Below are 20175 nucleotides of genomic sequence, written 5' to 3'. Positions count from 1 at the left end.
ATAAAACATTAAGTGAAACTAGCAATACAGTAGCTTGTTCTGAAAGGGTATGCAACATTTTATACCTGTAGCCTCCTCCCCAACTTCTTTTTTTTCTTTTCTTTTTTCTTGCCTTTTTTTTTTTTTTTTTTTTTTTTTGGTGAGGCATTCAGGATTAAGTGACTTGTCCTGAGTCACACAACAGCAAGTGTCCAGTGTCTTAGGCTGGATTTGAATTCAGGTCCTCCTGATTCCAAGGCCAGTCTTCTATCCAACTGTGCCACTTAGATGCCCCCAGTTGCTTTTTTTTGTTTTTTTGTTTGTTTTTTTGCAAGGCAGTGGGGTAAGTGACTTGCCCAAATTACCCAGCTAGGTAATTATTAAGTAACAGAGGCTAGATCTGAACTCAGGTACTCCTGACTCCAGGGCCGGTGTTCTATCCACTGTGCCACCTAGTTGCCCCCAATTACTCTTATTTTAAAATGTTTCCTTAATTCACTGATATCTATTTACTCTTCCTCCCATTTCTCTAATCCACTAGAAGAAAGAAAAAAGAAGAAACAAATTCTTTGTAAAAAATGCCTAGTGAAGCAAAACAAAATTTCTCATAGACTATATACATGTTTGTGTGTATGCACAACTAAGTGGCACAGTGGTTAGTGTGCTAGGCCTGGAGTCAGGAAGACCTGAGTTCAAATGTGACCTCGGACACTTTTAAAAACTGTGTGACCCTGGGCAAGTCATTTAACCCTGTTTACCCTAGTTTCCCCATGTGTAAATTGAATTGAAGAAAGAAATGACAAGCTTCTCCAGTGTCTTTGTCAAGAAAACTCCAAATAGATTCCTGAAGAATCAAACAACTGAACAACAGCATATATTTGTAAGTGTGTGTGTGTGTGTGTGTGTGTGTGTGTGTGTGTGTGTGTGTGTGTGTGTCTGTGATCTTGTTCTGTACCTTAAATCCATTGCTCTTCTATCATGAAGTGGATCAAGGGCATGTTTCAGTCCTGGTCCTCTGAACTCACAGATGGTCATTGTTGATCTTAATTTTTACAATTTTAAAAGTTGTTTATCTTTATAGTGCTATTATTGTATAAACTTCTGGTTCTGTTCATTTTATTCATCAATTTTTAAAATTTTCAAAATTGTTCATTCAGTAAATCTTGATGTTACTTTCTAACTTATTCTTTTGGCTTTTCTTCCTTTGCTTTGCATCAGTATTTTTGCAACTACTTCCCTTTTATTTGTGATATCATAGTTAAGTGTACTCCCTTCAGTGGTGTAGTTCACAACTCATCCATAAATTCTCATTCTGTGTAGTTTTTTTTGTCTGTGGCCTAACAAAAATGTGCTATAGGGGCTTTCCTTCATGGGCTTTGCCATTAAGACTGAGTGGAATATGTAGGAACTGTCTATCAATTATCTCATTCCATTGCTACTTGACCAACAATTCCACTTCTGGTAGCACATTTCTTTGATGAAAGAAATCCTTTATGCTGGTTCTTCCATGCAATTCTTTATTGGCAATGTCTTGCAGCCTACTTTCAAATGCACTAAGCAGCTCTCCAATCTCCTGGATAATCAGCCCTTTTAATTATTTTATTTGTGATATTGTATCATTTATCATTGTACATGATCACTGGAAAACATTTTGCTGTTAAAAAGATATGTATATTTCAGAGAGAAATTTAGGGTCGTTAAAATCTCTGTATAGTTTCTCTGGAGCAATCCAAATAACTCTCCTATGCAGTTCTGGAACTACTTCATTGTCCATCTGCACTGACTGTCCAGCACATACATACTAATGGACTAAACTATGGGTTTGCCTGTCCAATTGCACATCACAGTCTGAACAATAGGCATTTTTCATTCCCTTGATTTTTCCTGTATGGATCATTAGAATGAATTCTTGAATGACTATCACTAATGAAGAAGGCACTCTTGTGTCCTAGAGCTTTATACCATTGAGATATTGATATCTACCAAAGGGAATATCAGGAAGACTTCACCATTTACAGGAAATCTTCTTCTGATAGACACTCTAAATTTCAGGATAGAGATGGTCAAATGTGACTAGCATGTTTCCTGCTTAAATTATTTCTATTGTCACAACTTTTAAAAAATCTTCTACAATTTTGACAAAAGGAAAGATTCCAGGTTAAAGAAGAAACTTTAATGTGTTTTTGCTTTATCAATTGAAATGCTATTTTATTTGGGTTTTTTTTTAGGTTTTTTTTTTTCTTTTTGCAAGGCAAATGGGGTTAAGTGGCTTGCCCAAGGCCACACAGCTAGGTAATTATTAAGTGTCTGAGACCGGATTTGAACCCAGGTACTCCTGACTCCAAGGCCAGTGCTTTATCCACTACGCCACCTAGCCACCCCTGAAATGCTATTTTAAAAAATAGTTAACAAATAGTAAATTAGTGTGGTCTTCTATTTCTCCACCTTTCAGTTGTTTGTATGACTGCAATGATATAATCTACTGTGGAATATTATTTGCATAAACCTTTAGAATCCTGTTCTGTGCTGACCCTGAAGTCTGAACAACCAAGGCATTCTCCTCATGGCACCAAAGAGTATCTCTACCTAGCTCCTGAGCCAGGAACTAAAGCCCAGGCTATAACTCAATCCTGCATTTTGTGACAGGCTGAGCTTCCCAGGCCATCATCTGAACTTTCTGTCTCACCATTAATTGGCAGGACCCATTGTTGTTGGAACCACAATTAATAACAAATGAGATTCTAACCTGAGATACTTTTCCAAGCCTATTGCCTGAAAAGGCCAATGCCCTGGATCCTCCTGGCTGAGCAGAATGAAGCAGAGATCATTTCAGAAATTGGGGAGTGGTCATGCTAGTCCCCACCATTCAAGGAACTTTGACCTAAAGACTTTTGACCAAAGGCCTGAAGCATGTTTAGATGGTATCTACTGTTGAGACATGAGCAGTTCCTGTCTTGACTGACAAAGAATGAAACCCACGGTTGATTTGAGTGAGAGTCCAACAATAAAAGTGACCTGGTCAGCATGAAGATTTAAGCCTGTACAGTACAGCTAGCAGGATTCTGAATGGTCCCAAGACCTGTATCACCAATGCACAATGATTTGTTTGTCATCAGGGCTATGTGAGAGGACAGTTAGGTAACAGAACTTCTGTTAGATGCAGGAATGTGAGGAATAACAGCTTCCCAGATTGAGGACAAGTTTGCACTGTGAGTTTGGTCACAGGCATGGTCCTCATGGTCAGTATAGAAATGCCTCAACATAACATGCTACCCCATATTTCAGGCCTTAGCGGACCATTTGGTTGTCCAAACATAGCTAGATTTATCATTGCATGGGGTTGGGGCCACTGTATGTTATAGGATTCTGTTTTCACAACTCAGCAATGCACCTTATGCAGGAAGCAGTTGGAGGTCCCCTTAACTAGAAACCAGCTCATTAAGACAAAATTGTTTAATATACTCACAGAGATCATCCTGGGCCTTTTGGTCTGCCCACCATTTGGGCATAGCCTTGAAGTGATTTCTATGATGGAAAGCAACAACTGCAGCTAACTTAATACAGTAAGACTTTGACTTCCCCTAATCATGATTAGCTGCCAGTAGTTAATAAAAAAAAGTCTAAGGTCCTGATCAATTGAAATAATACTTCTTAAAAACTACATAAACCTTAAAGCAATATGCAAAATAATAATAATAATATTGCTATTAACTCATCCCAAATCTAATTTTTATAAGACAGATCATTGACATTGACCTTGTGATTGTCTAAAATTCTCAAGTACTTTTTTTTTTGTGTGTATGGTTGCTCTCAATTTAGTTTTTGCTTTAATTAAAGAGTTAGTAAAAACTTAATAGGATTAAGTTTGAGGGAATTGTGACTATATAGTCTAGAGAAGAGAAATTTGAGAAGAGAGTTAATAATGATCTCCAAATATCCAGACTGTTAAATAACTAGTTGCTCTCTGTTTACCTATAGAGGACACAGCAAATTATGAACCACAAGGGAAAGATAAGACTGTAGATAATTGGGTCTGAAAGGTGACTCCTTGTGAGACCAGGACATAATATCAAACTTTGGAAGTAGTCCCAACTGCTACCACTAGCTAAAAAGTAGTCTTTGCTCTGATTATACGTCATGGAAAAGATTGGTTAGTGATAGAAAATGCAGTTTTAAGTGTCATTTTTAAACATGTAGGATTCTCAATGGGAACTGGAACAAAGAAAGGCTGAGATCTGAGAAATCAAGGGAAATATTTGTTGGGTGGCTCCATTTGTTCTTATTTCACTTTCTTTTTAACTCTCTTCAGTTGGCTTCCTACCACATCACTCAGTTGAAGCTGGTCTCTCAATTAAAGCTGGTCTTCTTATTTGTAAGCCTTTAAAAGTTAGGCTAAAGAATTATATCGATATGATTGTTTAGGTTATAATTTGAATCATATGATTGCAATAACATCCCTTCCAGATCTAGTCTATGAGTTACTGACAATTTTATTTCCTTTGTCAGTGCTGTAAATAACTGATGATAGTACTAAAGATCCTATTTACCTAGTTTCTCCTTGGACCAATCAGTAATTTGTAACTACAGCTACTATTCTAAAATGAGACACTTTACAATGGTCTTGTCAACACTACGTGACTCATTTGAGTGTTTTTGGAAAAGAACTGAATGTTATTGAGAAACTAATATCTGTGAATTATTGGCAGATATCATTTCTGTGGAGAATTCTACTGGTTTTGCTAAGTTTTGTGAACACATCTAAACCTTAAAACTAACTGTATTTTTAGGTTTAAAGTAAAAGTTGGTGCTGATCTTGAAGACGATATTCGTAGATGCAGAATTATAAGAGACATTATTGGACCTGAAAAGATATTGGTAAATATGTTCTTAAATATACATGTATTTCAAATATAAATTAAATATACAGCTTTATATAAGTTCACATATCTGAGGAAGAATTGGCATTAAAAATTGGAGGTTTAAGGTAAAATAGGGTGTTTAAAAAATTAGAAATGTGAGAAGGGCAGTAATAGATAAATCTGGACCAATATAGAGTATATAACTCTATATAAAGAATCTTCATGGAAAATTTAAAGACTTATGAAATTAAAAATATGTTAAACCTCTAATTCTTTGACTCCATCTTAATAGCTAGAATTTAATTTCTTTGAGCAAAAGTTCTTTTTTTTTTCAAAAAGTTCTTTGTGCATATCAGTTCATTTAGCTAAATAGGAATAGTTATTCCACTTTTCTAACATTTGCTAATACCATATTTTTTGGTTGGAAGGTAACAGTGAGTCAGATGAATTATAATAAGAAACATTGACTGAGATAGCAAGTGTTTCTCCCCCTTCTATATGTTTTGATGCATAATATGCAAAAAATCATGATATATTAAATTTACAATAAATGTAATAACTAGAAAAGCTTAAAACTGCATTAAGACTTTTGGGATGCCCTGGCTTCATTATCATGTGAGATCCTAATTTATTTTTGTTATATATTATTCTGAGCATCATAAACACAAAAATTCCATAAATCTCTGAAAATCTGCTCTATAGAAGAAGTTGATGTCTATAGCGTGTTAACTGCAAATAGTAAGGGGGACTTTTAAAGGCAATGTTCAAATTAGAAATTAACCAGAACACTTGGTCTTGGCTGAAGCCCTCATATAGGAAGTCCTGAGTGCTTCCAGAAATCACTTATCATTTAGATAGCCAGTTCACATCTCTTCCAAAGATAGTATCATTGCTAAAACTGGCTGTAAAAACTCTCTGTCTCTTAGCTTCTCTTTGGCTTACTATATTATATCTGCATGTTGTGCTCCATGGAGAAACAATGTTGCCCATCATTCATTCTGAGAGTCTTCTTCAGCAGTCAGTTCAGTAATGTTCAGCAAATCCTGAACCATCAATATTCCTTTGCCTTTTGTGCCAAAGTTTAGCATATAGCTATATGTGTGTTTTAAAGTTCAAAACCTAAACACCTGGACAAATGTAGAATGATAGATAGGATTTCTCATTCCTTTTAGATGGTGGATGCCAACCAGCGATGGGATGTGCCAGAAGCAATAGAGTGGATGTTAAAGTTGGCTGAATTTAAGCCCCTGTGGATTGAGGAGCCAACCTCCCCTGATGATATACTTGGGCATGCCACCATCTCTAAGGTAGGAGAGTTGTTTCTCTCTCTTCTTCAAGAGGTCATTACATGAAATTAAGAAATGACTCAAAATTTTCCAGAGATTAACTTCACCAAATCATACACTGTGTAGTTATAGAAACACTGACTGTGATTTATTTTATTCACCTAGGCATGAGAATATTTGGAAAGTATTTGAGATGCCTCAAAGAGTCAAATACAGTTGTAAAAACAAAGCAATCTAGAAATATCCTTGAGTTTCTATAAATTAATCAAGTATTTTTGAGTGCTCAACACTAAGCTTTGTTTACAAATGAAGTCTTAGAGATGATAACTTTCAAAAAGTTTATGATCTAGTTGGTATAGCAAAACTTGTATGTGTGACATTATTAGAGACAGTCAAGAAATGGAAGCAGGAATTAAGCATCTACTATGGCTTGACTATTGTGTTACAGGGATTTGAAGACAAGATTTGAAACAATCTCTGATCTCAGTGAGCTTTCATTCTATTGAAGGAGACAATTTGTACAAATATAAGTGTCAAGGTGTCCAGTTTAATACTCTTACTTGTTGACTGAGTGGTCACTGCTCTTTAGTTGCTATTTACTCATCTTTTTTGTTCATTCTCTCATCCCAGGGTTATCAGGTAATCAAGATGATATGTCTAGGTACATGCTAATTAACTGATAAAACTGCAACATCGTGCAATCAATTAACTGATTCTCTCAAAATAGTTTATTAAACATTAAAGAAAATGGAGAAATCTCTTTTCTCATAGACTTTTGTTCTTCTCTATATTTAAACCCCTCTGATCTCTTAGGCAGAAATAAAGTTCAAGTTTTGATTTGCTAACAGTGTAATAAACAACAAAAAAATAGTTATTTTAAATGTATTAGCTGTGAAAAGAAATAACAGCCAGAGTCACCTTTAGTTATCATTAATAATTGCTGATTTTTCACTTCTGAAGACAAAGGTGTTCTATAGTAATAGTATCCATCCATGTGGGAGAAGCTATTGAAGCTAATGTTAGTACATAAATACAAGGTAGGAAAAATGTGCGCTGAGTTGAGTGGATCAGGAACAGCTTTATGTAGACCTGTGTCTTGAAGAGATTCCATAAAAGAAGGATTTTGTGAGGCAGAAGTGAAGAACCAAGAATATGCTAGATATTGCAGATGGCAGTAGATGGCAGAGTCCGTAGATGGCATAGTGGGTATAAGATTCAGAGAAGCACCCATTTTGGCTAGACTGTAGAGTTTGGGAAGAAGAATAATGAGGCTAGAAAGATAGGTTGGGGTCAGTGCTGTAAAAACTGAGGTAGTTATATATTTTAGGGGAATTTAATATACCCAGATCTGAACTTAAGGGAAATAATTTTTTGAAAGCTGTGGAAAATAGATTGGAGTGGGGATTGACTTGAGCCAAAGAAACCAATTAAGATGCCAGGGCAAGAGGTGATGAGGACTTGAATTAAGGTGATTATTTGTCAATAGAGAGAAAGGACTAAATGGATACAAGAGATGCATAGAAATAGAAATAGCAAATAAAAAGTGGTATAAGTATGTTGGGTTGAGTGAAAGTGAAGATAATGCAAAAGTAACAAACTAGGAAGACTGGAAGAATGGGTGCCTTTGATAGAAATAGGAATGTTTAGGAGAGAGTAGATTTTAGGGATGAGTAAATGATACATATTTTGGACATGTTGAATTTGAAGTGTCTGTAAGACCTCTACTAGAAAATGTCCAAAATGGAAGTTGATAATGCAGCACTATGGGGAGAGAGACTAGGACTTAGAGGTACTAATCTGTAAATCATCTACAAAGAAATACTTATTGAACCTATGAGAGCTGATGAGTAAAAGGAAAAAGAGAATGGAGACTTGCCAAATGGGGTAATGTACTGTACAAGAAAAACTAGAGTTCAAATTCAGCCTCAGACAATTCCTAGTTGGATGTCCCTGGGCAAGTCATTTAACCCTCTTTTCTTCTATTTCCTCATATGTAAAAATGAACTAGAGAAGGAAATGAGAAATCACTCCAATATCTGTGCCAAGAAAATCCAAAATGGGGTCACAAAGAGTGAAGACACAACTGAAAGCAACTGAACTACAACAGCAGGGGAATGACTAAGGGATTTTTTTTAAGATAGGGATGATAGGTATGGCCAAATTGAAGGAGCCCATGGATAGATAGGGCAAGACTGAGGAATCCAAAAAATTGTGGGGACAAGATCCCAAAGGAGGTAGAAAGGAATGGAGTCCAGAGTATAGAAAAGATGTTGGAATGGTAACATGTGAAGATCAAGAGAAGGTACCTGAGAAAAGTTTTGATAGCCTGCATCATTTTTATCTATAAAACAGCAAGTTATCATCTTCTGGGAGTATAGATGGGGGGAAGGATTTAAGGTCCTAAGTGAAGAAAATTTTGAATAAACCTTATTTTGTATTAGGAAAACAATGAGAGGTTACTAATGAGAACATTGATAGGTAACAAAAAAGGCCAGGTGGAAGTAAGGTATTCAGTAATAAGGTAGAGCTGCACTGATGCACTGTCTTCCTCTGGCCATGCCCAGGAGCTGGAAGAGGGCATGAAGGAGGAAGTGAATAGATTGTGAGGTTGTCAGGTGGCCTCTGGGAGCCAGGCCAACTCAGGGAAGCATTAGCCCAGAAGAGTCCAGCATAGCCATGGGTAGCTTTGGCAAAGGGCCTGAGGGGAACTGTTGTTGATGACAGCTACCCATGTGCCTATGCCTGGATTTGGGTAGGTTTTGACTTCATTTTCATATACTTTGTAATATGGGCAAGCACAGCATCCTTTGTATGTGTTTGTTTGCCCCTTTCCCCCTCCCCCATTAGATTGTAAGCTCCTTGAGGGCAAGGACTATTCTTTTCTTCACACAGTGTCTGGTACATAGTAGGCACTTAATAAATGTGTTTTGATGAATTTACTTATTTCCCTTCACTTTCTTTAATTGCATTCAGTTTACAGTATGTGAACAAAAATGTTCCTTTCAGCTATAAATATTTTTAAACATTCACATTTACAGTTTAGAAACTTATGAAAATCACACCTCATTTTATGTGTGTCTTTTTTTAGGCCTTAGCCCCATTAGGAATTGGTGTTGCAACAGGAGAACAGGTAAGAACTCAGTCCTGCATCCCTGCCAACATTTCTTGACCATCTGCTGATGGCATCCCACTGTAATATCCTCTCTCAAGGGGTTGTTGTATTTTAGAAATTTCTATAACATTTAGAAATGGAATCATTTTGGAACCCTTATGGAGGCTGATTTAGCACCTGGCGCAGAGCTGGTGATGAATAAATGTTTATTGACTGAAGTGAAATGTCAGAAATGTGTGTATCACCACAATTCAGATGACTAAGTGTATATTTTTCTTCTCTTACACATCTAATCACTACCAAAAAAAAAAAAAAGAACCCAAGGATTTTAAACTCCTTCTGCAAGCTGATAAATTTGCATTTTGTCATTTTAAGGAAGCCAGCTTCTGAACTAAATCAGTATTGTAAATTTATGTTCTTTTTTGGTATTTATAAATTAACTACATCTGCCTGCCAAAATCTGCTCTAGTCACCCTGAAGAGATGACTAAGAAGAAGTCATGGAAGCTCAGAGTAGGGACTGGGCCAAAGAGATGGATCCTGACTGAGGGAGCAGAGTTTCACAGCCCACCCCCACAAAAGGATACTCAGTGCTTTGTCCGAGTCATTTGTGGAATTTATATTGTCTGTTGCTCAAAGGCTTGCTTTCATCATAATTCATTTGGATGCTTCACTTTATCTCTGACCTGCCAATAGCCATGATACATAGATATTTCTTCTTATGGAAAGGAGGATTGGTTTATCTTTCTATTAACAGTGAAGGCCAATTCACTGCCTGAGAAAAATCTGAATTAGGGAGAGTATAGCCCCTACCAGTATCTTCAACCAAGTGATCCCCCACCAAAAAAATAAGAGTCCCAGTTTCACAAAGGTCTTAGGATCTCCGGAATGATGAACATTTGGCTCCAAATTGTTTTGTTACCATTTACAAAGATTTTGAAGGTTAAAAGCAAAGGCTAACTTTTTGTTGGCTTTTATTTTTAATTCTGTTTCCAGTGCCACAATAGAGTGATATTTAAACAGCTCCTACAGGCTGATGCCCTACAGTTTCTCCAGATTGACAGCTGCAGACTGGGAAGTGTTAATGAAAATCTCTCTGTGTTACTGATGGCCAAAAAATTTCAAAGTAAGGGTTTGGGAGAAGTTGAAAATCAGCCAATCATCTTCCTCTGATTTCTGTGATTTCCACTATCCATATTTTTAATTTATATGTAAGTGCTGACTTTATGATGTCTGCTATTTGAAGATTAGTTAAGCCATAGGTAATGAATTTATTGGCCACAGCAGTTCTGTAAGTCCATCTGTTAAGTTATGGGGAAGAGGTGGGGAGGTGTTGTCAACTAGAGTGGAGAAAGGACCACTCAATAAAAGTCCAGATCCTTACAGGATTGAAACAAGTGTTTTTTTTTTCCCCTTTTGATTTTTGGTGCCACGCAACCCTTAATCTGAAGCATCTAATTCCTTAGTTCTGGGATTTCTTTTTCCTAAATACTAACAAATATTAATAAATGTATACTAATGAATTATCCACTTCCAGTCAAAAATTATGTTAATCTTATGATTTCCATATTTTAGCATTCCATTGAGATTTACATCTTTCATTTTATCTGATTTAATACTCTTTACAGTAAATTGGGAAATTGAGATTTATTTGATTTACTTTCAGTTCCTGTTTGTCCCCATGCTGGAGGAGTTGGCCTTTGTGAGTTGGTACAGCATTTAATAATATTTGACTATATTTCAGTATCTGGAAGCCTTGAAAACAGGTCAGTAATGTATTTTTTTTTTTAGTAATATATTCTTGAGAATCATAGAAGTTTAATTCTGGAAGGAACCTTAAACAATCTCAGTTAATACTGATTTTTGTTTCCTAATATCTACAACTAGGTCATGTTTTCTTCTGTAAATTTTTAGATTTAGCTGTGATGATAGTGCTAATTCTTAATCCATGTCTAATTATGAATGGAGGAATGAAAGAAAAAAGAAAAAATGATAAAAAGATTTAGTGTTTGTTGTATGCAAAGCACTGGGATACAGAGAAAAAGCAAGACAATAGCTACTCTCTAGGAATTCATATTCTAACAGGAGATCAATCTCACACGTAGCAGATTTCTGCTACAAATTCAATGGAAGAGGTCAGTGCTCCAGTGGGTATGGTAGCGAAGCAGATGGTAATCCCTTAATGTCCTTTCATATTAATCATGTCATTAATCGATAAAATCATATCCAGTTTTGATATTGGACCATGTAATAGTGGGAGAATTTTGGTTTGGAGAATTTTCTTTTTCTGAGTCTTCATTAGCAATGGCTGCCAAGGAGATGGGAACTACAGTACCTATAGTACTATAGAGGCAGGTGTTGGTTGAATCATCCAACAGTAGTTCCCTTCTTAGATGATGGCTTTAGGCACTATGGTGAAATCAGGATTTGTGGTCTGGAGATTGTTGCTAGTGTTGAGACTCTTGGATTGAACCTACTTATCCATGGTTGTTGATCTTAAGTTAAAGGCTACATTGGTTCTGTCTGATCCTTCTCAAAATCCGTAAACAACAGCACTTTTCTCACCACACTGAAGTAGATAGTAAAAAGATTATCTCCATTTTATAGGTGAGGAAACTGAAGAGTAGACATAGTAAATGAACTTGCTCATGGTTAAATAAGTAAGCACCAGAACCTTGAGCATGATCCCTTGATTGCCAAGACCTCCTGCTGTACCATGCAAACTCTTTAAATTATTGAATTTTAGGATTAAAGGACTTGCTAACTAAACTACTCTCACCTCCTTGTGTAGCATGAATCTTCTCTAAAACATCCCCAAATAATGTTGGTTAAGTATCCTCTTAAAAGGCCTACAAAAGAGGCAGAGTGCACAAGGTTGTCAAGTGCCAAGCCAGATCATCAGAAGCTATGTACCTGAAACAGGTTGAAGTATATCCAGCATTGCTAAAAGAGATAAACTTTCTCATTGGCAGCCACTGCTTGCCTTTTTAAACAATGATAATGTATATAGCAAGTTCCTATTTTATGTTGAACAATTGAAAAATTGAACTCCTGTAACTTCTACCTCTTGATTCTTTTAGGGCCAAACTGAATAAATCTAATTCCCCAGAAACAAGTTTCTGCTTAGCCAGGGAAAATGAGAGTATGGATTAATCAGTGAATGGAGCTCTCTCCCGATTTATGTTGTAGATTTGCAACTTCATTGATCATATGGCTAGAACTTGAGGAAGTGACATGGTTAAATGCCTTAAGAATGCATAGTTACCAAAGGGTAGAGCAAGGTAGTAGGGTCTTATAGTAGTACATAGAGTGTGAAACTTGAGTTAGGAAAACAAATTCAAACTGTGCTTTAGGCAATTAGCTATGTGACCCTGGACAACTCACTGAAACTTTAAGCCTCAATTGCCTCATCAGGTTAATAGTAGGACCTACTTCATGGGGTTATTGTAAGCATGAAATGAGATTTTATATGTATATACATATAATACTTTGTAAACCTTAAAGTGAGCTATAAATGCTAGTCATTATTATTAATGCTCATATAATCATAGAACTTAGAGCTCTAAGGGATCTTGGAAAACTCTCATTTTACAAAAAAAACTAAGGTTCAGAGAAATTGGGCGATCTACCTAAATCATACAGGAATTAAATGTCAGAGTTAGTATTTCAAATTAGAGCTTTTTCCATTCTAACAGACTTCCTCTCAGACCATTTGCCTCTCAAAGGAATTTATTATGATTAGAGGCCCTTTCTGTGGAATTTCAAGGCACCACCTTTGAGAAATATGGACCCTTATGTCTTGTGCTTCAGCTGGTCACCCATTAATAGTGTCCAACCTAAGTAGTACTATTGTTGGTTAGGGCAATTAATTGTTGATTAAGTAGGTTTGAAACAAGACCACCACTTCAAACACTGATTGAAACATTAATACTAAATTGCCTACAATATTTCTCTTCCACTAGGCCTCAATTCCCCTCATTATAACACCTTCTAGGAATTGAAGGTGGAGAAAGGGATAAATTCCCATACATAATGACAGCCTGCTGCTTGAGAGTGCTATCTCAGACTAGGATAGAAAGACTCCCTACCCCCAAAGCAACCCAATGGCAAGCTTTTTTAAGTCCCAGATAAGGCTGAAACAAAGGACCAGAAAGGAATTTTCATTGGTCCTCTGGAAATTCTGATCTAGGTCTTTTGACTCTTGGGAAGCACACACAGTGCCCTGTTGGGTGATTCTTTGAAAAAAATCTAAAAGAATTTTCAAAGAGTGTCAAACATTATTCTAAGTAGTGTGGCATGCTGTTCTTTTGTCTTAGGAAGTTAACAGGATTGGCTTTACCTAATTTATGCACTAATATCCCAATTTATTTTTTCCTCCTAGGATGTGTGAATATGTAGATCATCTACATGAACACTTCAAGTATCCTGTAGTAATCAAAAAAGCCTCTTACATGCCTCCTAAGGTAGGCTGAAGACAGTTTAAGGAAAGTGTATCTATGATATAGCAAATAGTCTAAATGGATTCTCTTAAACTTGATTTACCAATGCCTACTCTGGCCCCTGTTACCTGAAGACTAAGTGTGTTATATTTCACCAGAAAATCCCAGGGTTCTCTGCTACTTTTAAGGGATCTCGAGGATGTCTAACCTCTTCCATTAGCTCAAGCCCCTACCAGTTATGTTCCCTCAATTTTAGGAAGTCCACCACAGTTCTATTTAATCACTTAATAATTAGATTAGCTTTAACAAAAGAATATTTATTTTAAAAGTATAATAAGGACAAATGATACAAATATTCCCTCTGCAAACCTGGGAGAGATGGGGCACAGCATAATCCCCATTATACCACCTCAGTCTTTGGGGATAAAACATAACTCATTTCTCATATATCACAATCTTACCAAGTTCAAAATTCAAAATCTACCTTGGCCTTCAGTCCAAACACCCCAGCTTCTATGATAGGCTGACCTGGGATCCTGCCACCAAGGTTACCATGACTCAAGCTCTCTGGTCACCAAAGGAGACTCCGCCACCTGTGCCTAAAAAAAGACAAAAGATACAACAGAACTTCAAACCTGATTCTTGGAACCACAGGGGGAAGTAACTCTTTAACCCAACTGGCTCAGTTTTTGGAGCTTGTGCTATGGGTGAACAGGACCTTAAACCCCTTGGATGCTGCTAAGAAGAGAAACTGTCTGAGTCTGGTAGTTTGAAAGATGCAAGCAGTGGGAAGAGTGTTCCCATTCGTGTGGTAGGGGAATGCAAATATCCTCTCTCAAAAGTAGCTTCCAGGCATCCCCCACAGAGGTGACCTTGGCATGCACCAAAACCCCATTACTTGTATAGTTGTTTGAGATTGGGAGAGTAGTGATGGGCACCCATGATTTCATTGGAACTATTAACTATTTTGAAAGCTGTATTCTTACAGAATTGTTGCAGACACTAAGAAGTTATGTTCCAGGTCACTTGCAGAATGTATCAGAAGCAACACATAAATTCAAATTTTCCTGAATCACAACCAGTTATTTTGTCTACTACACCATACTACCTTTCCAGTGTGGAATTATGTGAATTAAGTTGCTTGTTACTTGAATTAAAACTGAAAAAAGTTAGATTAGTAAAGACTTTGGTGAATCCTGATCATCTCCCAACCCATAAACAGACAGACAGAAAGATAGCTAATTTAATGTAAATTGGATAAAGGACTTTTAAGTTCAGATTTTAGATAGCTTCTACCTCAGGCATTTATTCAACTTTATTATTCTGCTGGTTTGCTCACTTCATTAAAAAATAGTAAAACTAAAACATCATGATTCTACCCTTGGAGCTATCTTCAACCTCTACCATCAAGAGACTAAATTGTTGTTTATTCATAAATGCATCAAAAACATAATTTCTGATGGTCATAATAATGCCCTCTTTTATAAGGTTTCTCCTAAGCTTATAGATTTATAATAAGATGCTGGATGATATAAAGGAATTAGAAAGGCCTGAGTTCAAATTCTCCCTTAGAAACTACAGTATGACCATGGGCAAGTCGCTCAACCTATGCCTATTTCCTCTTCCCTCTACCTTCCAGGGTTGTCATGAGAATTAAATGAAATATTTGTAAAACACTTTGCAAGCTTTTAGTATATAAATACTAGTTATTATTATTGTTATTGAAATCTTCATGACTGAGGCTTAGTAATGAGCTTCAGCCTTACAAAAAAGAAATAATTCATATTAGCTGTTTCATAAGATTTGATTGCCATAGCTTCAGGACTTTTGTGAAATACGATTTCTCATGAAAGCACTTTAGACATCATTTCCAATTTAATAGTTGAATGTGAACAAACCATAGCCATCAGTTAAAAATCTTTTAAAGAATTGATGGTTTCCAGGAGGGATAGGAATTCAGAGAAGCCTGGAAGGATTTGCATGAACTGATGCTGAGTGAGATGAGCAGAACCAGAAAAACACTATACCCTAACAGCAACTTGGGGGTGATGATCAATCTTAATGAACTTGCTCATTTCATAAGTGCAACAATCAAGAACAATTTTAGGGTATCTGAGATGGAGAATATCATCTGTATCCAAAGAAAGAATTGTGGATACCTTTAATTTTTTTTAAAAAAGGCCTCTTATTATGTAATTTTGCTATCTCTTATATTTTATTTTTTCCTTAAGGATTTGGTTTCTCAACACATTCAATTTTGATCAATATGTAGCATGGAAACAAAGTAAAGACTATCAGACTGCCTTAGACTGCCTTCTGTGGGAGGTGGAGGGAGGGAAGGAAGATTGAGGGAAAAATTGTAATACTCAAAAAGTAATTAAAAAAAGAATTGATGGTTTCAGCTTCCAAAGAATTTTGCACCTGAGAGGGAAGAACTCAAAAGTTTAGGCCACTGTTTTCTTGCCCATCTATGTTCATTGCAAGGAAGTATCTAGGTGGTGCAATGGTTAGAGCCTTGAATTAAGAGTTAGGAAAATGAGTTAAAAATCCTTCCTTAGGGATGGCTAGGTGGCACAGTGGATAGAGCATCGGCTCTGGAGTCAGGAGTACCCGAGTTCAAATCCGACCTCAGACACTTAATAATTACCTGGCTGTGTGGCCTTGGGCAAGCCACTTAACCCCATTTGCCTTGCAAAATCCTAAAAAAAGAAAAGCCTTCCTCAGACACTTACCAGTTGTATGATCTGAGACAAATAATAATAATAATAGCCAGCAGAGATATAGCACTTTAGAGTTTGCAAAGTGCAACACATTTTCTCATCACCTATCAACTTCAGTTTACTCATCTGTTGTTCAGTCATGTCTGATTTTTTTTTTAAGGATTTTGCAAGGCAAATAGGGTTAAGTGGCTTGCCCAAGGCCACACAGCCAGGTAATTATTAAGTGTCTGAACCTGGATTTGAACCCAGGTACTCCTGACTCCAGGGCCAGTGCTTTATCCACTGCGCCACCTAGTCACCCCCATGTCTGACTCTTAATGATCCCATTCGGGGTTATATTGACAAAGATACTGGAGGAGTTTGTCATTTTCTTCTCCCGCTCATTTTACAAGTGAGGAAACTGAGGCAGACTAAGTTAAACTTTCATAGGGTCACACAGATTTAAATTCAGGAAGGTGAGTTTCCCTGAATTAGACCCAGTACTCTATTCACTGCACCACCTAGCTGCTGATTTATTCACCTGTACAATGGGGATAATAATAGCATCCCTCTCCACAGGTTTATTATGAGGATCAAATGAGAATATTTGTAACTATAAATGTTAGCTTTTCGTATTCAATGAAACAATTATTAGAGACCATAATTGATTGATTTAAACTTTGTAAATTTACTGTAAGGGCCTAGAAAAAAAAGCAGGAAGTTTTTCCAAGTTTATCCTTTAGTCCTCAGTTCAGTTTGATGATATGCAGCCTTATTTATAAAGTCTTGGAAGTTGACAATTAAATTCAATTTAAAGCATCTGGGCTCTGATAATTAAAACAGTTGAATGCCTTACAGTTGGGTTTTCATTAAAAAGAGGTCAAGGCTACTCTATTTCTGAGAGTAGAGTTATCACACTGAGTAAAAAAGGCTGTTCCCTTGAGATATCACTTCTTAATTAAACTGTTTTGTTTTTATTAAGGATGCTGGCTATTCCACAGAAATGAAGGAAGAATCTGTAAAGAAGCACCAATTTCCAGAGGGCGAAGTTTGGCAGAAACTCATGACTGTTAAGCAAAATTAAGTTCTAAGCTTTACCATGACTTTTTCCCTTTATATCAATGAATTTTTCATGATGGAGAAAGGAGGATTTGATATATCAAAATAACTATTCAAATCACCATCGAGATTTAACCATTGAGATGTCTCAGGTATTAGCCTCAATGAACTGAGTGATATTCTTTGATTGTTTTCTTAAAGAGAAAGTAAGACCATCCTGTAAGCTAATGTTTCCATGAGGTATTGGCACTCAGATGTTAGATTACATTTTAACTGCTATGCTGATATTCTTCACTGTTCCTACAAATGTTCCAAAATAGTACAAAAAAATGGACCTGCTCTGAAATTCCTGGGATGGTGTTTGATATGGAACAAGGGCAAGACCAGAACTTAGATTTCAAGGAACTTTTTAGCCATCTTCTCCTGGTTTCTTTTGCTTTATAAGAAAATTTATTTTACGTGATTGTATATGTATTACCTATATCAAATTACTTGCTGTCATGGAGAGAGGAGAGGGAAGAAGGGAGGCAGAAAAATGTAGAACTCGAAACCTTATTTAAAATGAATGCTGAGGGGCAGTTTTAGGTGGCATAGTGAATAGAGTACTGGTCCTGGAGTCAAGAGGACTGGAGTTCAAATCTGAACTCAGACACTTAATAATTACCTGGCTGTATGACCTTGGGCAAATCACTTAACCCCGTTGCTTTGCAAAAATCTAAAAAAGAAAAAAAATGAATGCTAAAAATTACCTTTACATGTAATTGGAAAAGAAGTAAAATTAAAAAAATTTTTAAATAAAATCTTTATATATAATATATATATACATACATATATATATACATATATCTATGTATATGTATATGTATATATATATATGCCCTGGAATCAGGAGTACCTGAGTTCAGATGCAGCCTCAGACACTTAATAATTACCTAGCTGTGTGGCCCTGGGCAAGTCACTTAACCCCCATTGCCTTGAAAAAAAACTAAAAAATAAATAAATAAAATCTGTATATACATTAGAAAAAGCAAGTGAGGGAAATCTGGTCCTACCTCTTTTAACAAGTTATCTTCCAAGAATTGACTTGAGTGCCTTGACTTAAAGTCACACAATCTCCTAAGTGACATGTCTATTTTTGAATGGCTAACAGCCAGGTCTAGATGGAAAATTTCATTACAGATTCTTAATTAAGGGGCAGCTAGGTGGCACAGTGGATAAAGCACTGGCCCTGGAGTCAGGAGTACCTGGGTTCAAATCCGGTCTCAGACACTTAATGATTACCTAGCTGTGTGGCCTTGGGCAAGCCACTTAACCCCATTTGCCTTGCAAAAAAGCCTAAAAAAAAACCAAATCCCTAATTAAACCATAACAAGAGTACTTGGGACATTTTGGGAAATTTTCACAATTGTATTCTATATTTTAATACTATGAATAGTTTGGATTTTAAACTAAGAAAAATGCCAGCATTTCAAAACTTCATGTGGATAAAAGATCAAGTGTGATATTTATTCAATGATCTATAAAAATGCACTACCTCTACAAGTAGCCCAAATAAAGGGAAGGGGGATGTTAATGAAATGATACAGAATTAGAGAATTTTAGAGGCGGAGAGGTCTTAAAGATCCAATCTAATGACCTCATTTTACAGGTGAGGAAATCAAGATAGAATAGTGAAGCCATTGGTCCAAAATCAGATAACTAGTTAGAAGAGGCAGAATGCGAAGCCAGAACCCTGAGTTGTCTGGTACAGTAGACCACCCTTAATAATAGATGAAAGAGAATGGAAGTGGGATGACTTGGTCCTGAAGAGAGGATGGTACTGCCATGCCTGCCAGCTGGGCCAGGCTCTCTGGGTGTGAGTCCCTCATGTTGGATGCTGAGGCTACAAAGACAAAATTCGCCTTGCCCTCAAGGTCCTTCTGTACTTTGAGATGGAACACAAACACAGACAAATCAACAAAAAACACTTTCAAGGAGGTAGAGCACAAATAAGTGGAATGGGGAGCTCAGATAGTGGAATGAATCTCTGATGGCAGAGATCCTCCTATGCAGACTAGAGATTGATGCTCCAAAAGGGCAGCAGCAGCTTCCTTATTCCCAAAGGCTCCTTTACTGATCCTCTCTCTTCCCAAAAGTAGTTTCAAACATGTTCAAGAACTAAACCACTAGGGTCAAGGCTGTGATGCTCCAGGACACAAGTTACCTTCATGACCCAGTTTTGTTTTGGGAAGATAGATAGCAATTCAGATAAAGCAGAATACTAGGCAACAAGGCTAGGCTATGTGGAATTCCTCCCCTACCCTCCATCACAATCCTGAGACATGCCTCAGATACACACACACAGGAACAGACCTCCTTATGGCATGGCCAGGTCCAAAGACATTACTGGAACCAGCAGCTTTTTATAACTTCAACTGTTTAAACTATTTCTCATGCTATGCATTCCCCAGAAATAAGGGGGGGGGGGGAACCTCCAAAACCCAAGTCAGTAAGGATTATTGTGGAAGGGATTATTTTCCTTAAGGCATAGAATTTGACAGCCACATAGTTCCTTCCAATTTGGATTCCCTAACAAAACTAACCAGTAGTGATATTTGTAAAAGGTGATCACTAACTTCCACGTTTATTTGCATTCTCACCAATCTACATGTGTATTTCTCTGTGACAAAAAATGTATATCCTAATAAAATTTTTAAATGGGAAAAAGTCAACCAGTGGCATTTTAGTTGTCTTGTACCTTATT

General features: G+C 36.7%; 1 protein-coding gene across 1 annotated transcript in view; it reads left to right on the top strand.

Annotated features, from left to right (window-relative positions):
* The window catches only part of ENOSF1 (enolase superfamily member 1), a 48156-nt gene extending 28013 nt beyond the window's left edge, over window positions 1–20143 (top strand). Inside the window, exons 10-16 of the mRNA XM_074206505.1 lie at window positions 4767–4854; window positions 6011–6145; window positions 9213–9254; window positions 10232–10361; window positions 10902–11001; window positions 13617–13698; window positions 17356–20143. Coding sequence (XP_074062606.1) covers window positions 4767–4854; window positions 6011–6145; window positions 9213–9254; window positions 10232–10361; window positions 10902–11001; window positions 13617–13698; window positions 17356–17457 — 679 coding nt within the window. The 3' untranslated portion in view covers window positions 17458–20143. The remainder of the gene's footprint in view (window positions 1–4766; window positions 4855–6010; window positions 6146–9212; window positions 9255–10231; window positions 10362–10901; window positions 11002–13616; window positions 13699–17355) is intronic.
* Window positions 20144–20175: the final 32 nt, after the last annotated feature.

This window comes from Macrotis lagotis, chromosome X (genome assembly GCF_037893015.1).
Source record: "Macrotis lagotis isolate mMagLag1 chromosome X, bilby.v1.9.chrom.fasta, whole genome shotgun sequence".
Classification (NCBI taxonomy): domain Eukaryota; kingdom Metazoa; phylum Chordata; class Mammalia; order Peramelemorphia; family Peramelidae; genus Macrotis; species Macrotis lagotis.
This window is presented reverse-complemented; position numbering and strand designations above follow the sequence as displayed.